This window comes from Mirounga angustirostris, unplaced genomic scaffold (genome assembly GCF_029215605.1).
Source record: "Mirounga angustirostris isolate CCGP_5_RB_7025 unplaced genomic scaffold, mMirAng1.0.hap1 SCAF_16, whole genome shotgun sequence".
Taxonomy (NCBI): Eukaryota; Metazoa; Chordata; class Mammalia; order Carnivora; family Phocidae; genus Mirounga; species Mirounga angustirostris.
This window is the reverse complement of record NW_026991724.1, coordinates 50,084,246-50,091,134: the sequence shown is the minus strand read 5'-3', so window position 1 is coordinate 50,091,134 and position 6,889 is coordinate 50,084,246. Positions and strand designations below refer to the sequence as shown.

The 6,889-nt window shown below is 63.2% G+C and overlaps 1 protein-coding gene across 1 annotated transcript in view; it reads right to left on the bottom strand.

Moving 5' to 3' along the window:
• Positions 1–556: 556 nt before the first annotated feature.
• Positions 557–6,889, bottom strand: part of PPP1R37 (protein phosphatase 1 regulatory subunit 37) — a 40,226-nt gene continuing 33,893 nt past the window's right edge. Inside the window, exons 4-13 of the mRNA XM_064581945.1 lie at positions 6,644–6,744; positions 5,820–5,939; positions 5,216–5,366; positions 4,965–5,120; positions 3,622–3,734; positions 2,891–3,032; positions 2,636–2,802; positions 1,755–2,505; positions 1,331–1,421; positions 557–1,234 (exon numbers count right to left, since the gene is read on the bottom strand). Coding sequence (XP_064438015.1) covers positions 1,339–1,421; positions 1,755–2,505; positions 2,636–2,802; positions 2,891–3,032; positions 3,622–3,734; positions 4,965–5,120; positions 5,216–5,366; positions 5,820–5,939; positions 6,644–6,744 — 1,784 coding nt within the window. The 3' untranslated portion in view covers positions 557–1,234; positions 1,331–1,338. The remainder of the gene's footprint in view (positions 1,235–1,330; positions 1,422–1,754; positions 2,506–2,635; positions 2,803–2,890; positions 3,033–3,621; positions 3,735–4,964; positions 5,121–5,215; positions 5,367–5,819; positions 5,940–6,643; positions 6,745–6,889) is intronic.

The following is a 6,889-nucleotide window of genomic DNA, read 5'->3' as shown; positions in this document are numbered from 1 at the left end:
GGGGGTCCCCTGGGGCTGCTAGGACCAAGTCCCACAAGCTGGGTGGCTTAGCACAGAAATGTACTCTCCTGGTTCCCAGGCCCGAAGTCTGAAAATGTGTCTGTAGGGCCATGTACCCTCGGAAACGCGGAGCGTCTGGGGCCGCTGGGGGCAAAAGCTGGGGCCTATTCCCCCTGTGCCATGGGTGGTTCATCTCCATCACACCCTGGGAGCCTGGGCCTGAAGCTGGAAGATATTTTGGGGGTTGTTTCCCTCTGGAGAAACGGGACTGTGAACTGGAAGGTAAGGGAGATACAGGAGGGTGGACACGGCAAAAAAAAAGGGGGGGGGGCAGGGAGTGTTGTGGGAAATGTGGCTTTTGCCTCCCCGGCCTGCCCGCTTTCCTCTGGGGCACCCCTGGCACCAGCCCCACAGACGTCCCCGGGAGCTGGCTGGGCCCTGCCCTCCCTGCTCCCTGTGGCCACAGCTCCCGCAGGGGGCGCCCCCGATCGGCACAAGCAGAGGGCAGGCGAGTGTGGTGAACCCAGCTCTGGTTTATTAGAAAAGGTGTGAACAGAGTTGCACCGACAGGAGTAGCCCCTCCCCCGCCCACCCGTACCCCACACCCACGCCGCCCCCCGGGTTGTAGTGCCTCTCAGAGCGCAGCCTCAAGGGGCCTGGACAGCAGGGTCTCTAGAAGCCCGGCTGTTCCTCACCCCAGCTCCCTGATAGATTTATTGCACTTAAGAAAAAGAAAGCTCTGATCCTCTGCTCCCAGCCCCCCGCCCCCCCCAGCCCTGGCCCTCACGCTGCCTGGGGTTGCTCTACCAAGGTCCTCCACCACCACTCACCGCCCTCCCTCGTCATGCCTCCTGCCTGGCCCTGCACCCGGGGGGGGCCGGGGGGCCATCCCACCACCACCCAGGACTGCTGCCCTCCACAGGGCAAGCCTGGCCCAACAGGCCGTCTGGAAAAGGCGTCCAGCCTCGTGGCTGATGTCCTTGGAGAACTCCTCTCCCATCCCCCCAACCCAGAGCCTTCGAGTGCTGGACACAAAAATAGTGCTTAAGTCAGGGCGGGGAGGGCAGTCCCTGCGGCTCCTGCGCTCTGTGTAGTGTTGCTGTGGGGGGCAGGGGTCCCCAGAAAGGCCCCCCGCACCCCTGGTGGCCCAGGCCTCAGGAAGGCTGGGGGCGAGGGTGAGCAGATTCTCATGGCTCTGGCCTCAGCTCACCGAAGACTGACCGGAAAAAAGGAACTTGGGGAGAAGAGATTGGGGGAGGGCCTGTCAGAGCCAGGGGTGCTACTGCCGGACCCCAGAACCCCTGTCCTCTGACCCCGGCCCCCGCCTCACCTAAAGTGTCACAGTGTCTCCTGCCCAGATTCCTGACTGGCTTCCAGAAGCAGCTCCTCGAGCTCCTTGTCATTCTTGGAGCAGCTCAGTTCTGCAAGGGGACAAGGGGCGAGCAACCTCCAGTCAGGCAGGCGGGGATGGGGGGCCCCAGGCCATCCCCACCAGCCCTGCCCAAGTCTGGCCCTTAGAGCAGCACAGGGCCCGGGTACCACTGAGGCCATCGGATTCCAGTCAGCGCATCTCGCCTGCTCCGTCCCAGAGACCCAAGGGAAACGAGGTGGGGGCTGAGGACCAAGTCCTCGATCCTACCCCCTTCACAGGCCATTTTAAAGGAAACGCTGAAGCCCATCGAGGGGCAGGTGCCTACCCGGGCTCACAGCAGCACCCAGGGCCCGCTGTCACCCTGCCCCGGAGCCCCACTCACCGTGTTCCAGGCCACAGCTGCCCGCCTTGGCCTCAGGCCCCGGGGGAGGCTCTGGAGGCAGTGCGAGGGCGAACTCGGGCTTCAGGCCATTGGGCAGCGGTGGCCCTGGCTGAGGTGGCTCCAGCTGTGACTGAGGCTCCGACACCCCTGGGTCCGGAGTACCGATGGCCTCAGCTGGTGGCAGGGCAGGTGAGGTGGGCGGGGAGGATAAAGCAGGAGGAAGGGGGGAAGGGGGGGAAGAGGGGGAAGGAGGGGCGGGGGGCGCCGGGGGCTCTGCCCTCTCGGGCGGACTCTCAACCCGAGTCACCACAAACACTTTGTGGCCCCGGCCGGGGCTGGACACAGAAATACGCTGCTCAGTGGGGGAGGCGGGGCTGCCTGGGGGGCTCCTGTCCCCAGGGCCCAGGGAGTCCGAGGGGGGCACCAGGGCGGGGCAGGGGGCCTCGGCCCTCCCCCCATCCTCCTCCTCCCCACCCTCCTCCTCGGAGTCCGAGTCTGAGTCTGAGTGCGGCCGGGCACTGGGGCCGGGGGCCCCATTCTGCTGGGCCCTGGTGGCGGGCTCGTCCCCGGGCTCCTGGCCCCCGGGCTCCTGGCCGGGCTGCGGCTCGGTCACGGTGATCTCGGGCATGGAGGCGGAGAGCTGCAGCCGCTGCTCCTTCTCGTCCTGCTCGCGCGCCAGCATGAAGTTCTGCTTGCAGCCATTCTGGATCTCTGCGAGCAGCGCCTTTTGCGTCTCGATGAAGCTCTTCACCTGCAAGCGGAGCGGGCCTGGCTAGGGCTCTGCACAGCTGGTGCCCTCGGCGGACCCGGCAGTCGCCCTGGGCCAGCCTGCACCACCCTCCCGCCGCCGGAGGCCTCAGGGAAGAGCCCACTCAGCTCACCGCCTCCTTCTTGGGCTCACGGTCGAGGTCGAGGCGCAGCAGTGAGTGGTTCACCTTGAGGGCCAAGGACAGTGCCATGAGCCCGCCTGTCTTGATCTCGTTCTCCCGAAGGTCCAGTCTCAGGAGGCGGGGGCTCTCGGCGATGAACTCCGCCACCGCCACCGCGCCTGGGAGGGGGACCGCAGGGGCTGGCCATGGGCTAGCCGCCCGCCAAGCCCACCTGCACCGCCCCCTCGGCCCAGCCCCGTGCCCTACCCTCGCACGTGAGCTTGGTGGAGGTGAGGCCGAGGCGCAGCACACTGCGGTTGCTGATGAGGCCGTTCTTGAGGTTCCGCACGCCCTCGTTCCCGATGGGGTTGTGGCCCAGGTTCAGCGTCTCCAGGCTGTGTGTGTGCGGCTAGAGGGAGCGGCACGTTGAGAGTGAGGAAAGGCCCAGAAGGCCAATCAGGAAAAAGGCAAACCCGAGCGCTCCCTCTTCGGCAGCGCCGCCCAGACAGTCCTGCTTAAGGCCAGATGCTTCGTGGACTCGGAAGCCGCCCCAGTGCCAGCCAGCTGCCCTGTCCACTCCCCAGCCCGGGCAAGCATCCCGAGGGCTCAGCGCACACACCTGGCCGCTGGTCATTCTTAACTTGGACGTGAGTCTTTGTGGCCTGTGGGCTTGCTTTAAATACCATGTATTTATGTAAAAAGATTTAAAACGCACTGAAGGCTTCCAGAAAATATTAACTTTCTATGCAGAGCATTTTCACCTCGTGCGCAACATGGTACTAGGCTACCGCGCCGGATGCAAGAAGACAAGGGCAACTGAGAAAGGCTACTTTCCTTAGGACAGAGGGGCTGCGGAAGCTGAGGGAGAGCAACCCGCGCTGAAAGGGCTCCTGCAAAGGGTCCCTGAGGGGCAGGGTGAGCACGACGGGGGTAGAGCACGGGGCTGAGAGGCCGTGTTGGGAGCCGTGGCGCCCCTCCCCGCTCCTGGCCCGACTCACCAGCGTCATGCCCAGGAAGGCCATGCCCGTGTGTGTCAGCTGGTTGTTCCACAGCACCAGGGTCTCCAACCCCTTCTTCTGCTCCTTGAGGCCCTCGCAGATGTAGGCCAGACCTGGAGGGGACCCATGGGCAAGTCCCCGCTGTGGTCCAGGCGCTTCTCCAGGGGACACCGGTGGGGAGCCACTGTTACCCCAGGAGAGCGCAGAACCTCCCGGGGCTTTGCCCTCCCGTCGACCTGCCTGCCCGGCCCCCACCGCCCCCCGACTCTGGCCCGGCCACCTCCTGCCTCGGCCCAGCACCCATGGCTCCCTGGTGCCCGGGCCGGAACATCCCTCTGTCTGCTTCAGTTTTCTCCAGAGCACATCTCACCATCTGACACACCGCATACTCTATTAATTTATCATGGCGGTGTCTCTCCCGAGGGCAGAGATCTCTGTCTCAACAGGCCAGGCACGTGCTAGGTGCTCAGTAAATGTGGTGTCTGGGCCCGGCCACCCTGGGCGAAGGAACTGGCCTGCATGCCCTATGCTGTCCCCCCAGCGCTCTCCTCACACTGAGGCCCGGAGACCCTGCTCAACAGTGAACCAGGAGGACACAGAGTTCCTACCACTAGCTACTTCCTCTCCCTTCCCATTTACCCTCTAGCCCACCGTGGCTTTTCCCCGCAAATATTCAACATCTAGGCTCTTTCCTACCTCAGGGCCTTCTATTCACTCTGCCTGGATTCTTTTTCCAGGCTTTTTTTTTTTTTTTAAGATTTATTTGAGAGAGAAAGAAAGCAGGGTGGAGCAGGGGAGAGGAAAAGAGAATCTTAAGTGGACTCTGCGCTGAGCACGGAGCCTGACATGGGGAACCTGAGCCAAAACCAAGAGTCGGACGCTTCACCAACTACGCCATCCAGGCGCCCCTTCCCAGGCTTTTAAAAGGGCTGGCTCCATTCTTGCCCTCCACATTGCTGCCCAGAGGTCACCTCCCTGCACCATCTTAAACGGCCTCTGACTGACCCTCTGTCCCAACAACCTTGTTTCCTTTAGGCCACTTTTTCCAGAGGATAATTATTTTAATTATCTCTTCAATACCTCACTTCATCCTGTAGGTCTTTGCTGAGCTGCCCCCTCCTCTAGGACACCCTCCCTGGGTTCCCACAGCCCAGCCCTACCCAGTCTGAGCTGTCACTGCCTGGGATGGTCTGTCTTCCCTACTGGACTGTGAGCCCCATGAGGGCAGGACTGGGATTGTCCTGGCCCCCCCCGTGTCTCCAGCACCATGGGACACCTGGCTAGGCACACAGTGGGTGCTCAGTGGCTGGAGTGGGGTGGGCGTGGGCAGGCCTCTCACACACCTGAGTCCAGCACATGGTTGTTACGGAGGTCCAGGATCTGCAGGGAGGAGTTGAACTTGAGCAGGTTGCCCAGCTGGGCCGAGTCCTGCAGGCCGTTGAGCTTGTTGTCGGCCAAGTAGAGCTCCCGCAGATTCACGTTCATCTTCAGTGCCGTGGCTGGGGGAGTGCGGGGAGAGCACAGTGACTGGCCGAGCCCCGGTCCCCAGCAGGCAGCATGTTACTGATCCGCCTCCCCTGGCCTCGGAGCTCACCAAGCAGCATGAGGGGTCGCCCTGACAGGCTGGCGTTTTCCAGATGCAGCACCGCTAGGCTGCTGCGGATGCGCAGGGCGCGGGCCACGAAGGGCGCCGAGTGGTCCAGCAGGGGCGTGTTTCGGGCGTCCAGGTACTGTAGGCAGCTCGTCTGGTGGGGCAGGGGCAGGGCTGGAACAGGCTGGCCCCAGCCCTCCCAGTCCCCAGGGATCTCCCAGCCCCACGTCCCAGCGTGCAGCGGGGCAACTGTGTCTGTGAGGGATGGCCCGGCCTGGAGTCCTGCAGGTGAGCAGGCAGGGCTGGTGACACCTGAGTTCCCAGACTCCTGTGCAGCAGATGCCCCGGACATGAGCGAAGCGGGGGCAACTACAGCCACTTCCCAGGGATGGGTTACGAGCAAGTGAAGAAGAAGGAAAGATGCTTGAAAGGAGAAAAGGAGCCAGGGTTGGCCTGAGGCAGGGCACCCCTTGGCATTGGGACAACGACACTCTGAGGGCTCATGAAAACCAGGCCCTAAGGGACGGGTGTCCTGGGAAAGCACCCTGGACCCCTCTGCGGTCGAGCCCCTTCTACCCTGGGGAGGGCACAGATAAGAGGCGCCCACCTTGCGCATCATGTGGGCAGCGGCCTGCCAGCCCCGGGTGCCGATGTGCTTGTTGAAGGAGATGTTGAGGTGGGTGGCCGACTCATAGTATTCGATCATGTCGAAGAGGGCCGAGGCACCCTGGGGGCCGAGACAACAGGGTTCAGACTCAGGCTGAGGCAGACCCAGGAGGCCAGGAGGTGGGGGACAAAAAACTAAGGGGTGGGGAGGGCCCTGATGTTGCCCTGGCACCTCTGGGTTCCAGGAACCAACTTCGCCCTTCCTGCTGAAGTCCATCTGCTTTCTCTTACTTGTTACCCCACCGCCAACAGCAGGTGGGCTGATAGATACACCCCGGAACTGGGACAGTCCCCTGGCGTACCTGGGCCTCAGTTCTCCAGGACCCCACCCCCAGGTCTCCTGGTGGTCTCTGAGTCTGGGGAGGTGAGGACACCTGGGCCCAAATGGGGAGGATGCTATCTGCATGTTTCTCAAACTCTCTCTTACAAGTGCTGTGATCCCCAGTGGGGGTTCCTGAAAAGGTTTCTGGTGGCCACACACCTGCCCCCACTAAGGCCCAGCTCCCCAAGTCCCTCTCTTGCTTACAAAGGCCCTGCCTCTGGGATGCGTCTATGAGACCCCTTTTCTGGGCCCTGCCCCAGAGTCCCAATATCCCCCACATCCACTCTGGTCACATCAGCTGCCTCCTCATCTTGTCCTTCAAGAGGCCCTGCCCAGCCTCTGTCAAAGGGGAACTCTTCCTCCTGCAGTGCCCCCGCCCCCTAAACCTCAAAGGGGCCAGGGAGCTGGGGGAACAGGTCAGGGTGGTGGCAGGAGCTGCTCACATCTTCATCCAGGTTCGTCTGCTCCAGATCCACGACCCTGAACTGCAGCCTCTTGAAGACCTCCTCCAGGGCCTCGCAGGTCTTGTAGTCGAGCTTCTCACCTGGGACGAGATGGAGTGCACCTCTGTACGTGCTGGCATGCTTGGGGGGCTGGCTGGAAATGGGGGCTCCGGGTGGAGGGAGGGCTCGCTGCACCCGCCTCCCCTCAGGGAGGGCACCCACACCTCTCAGGAACCCCACTGCCCT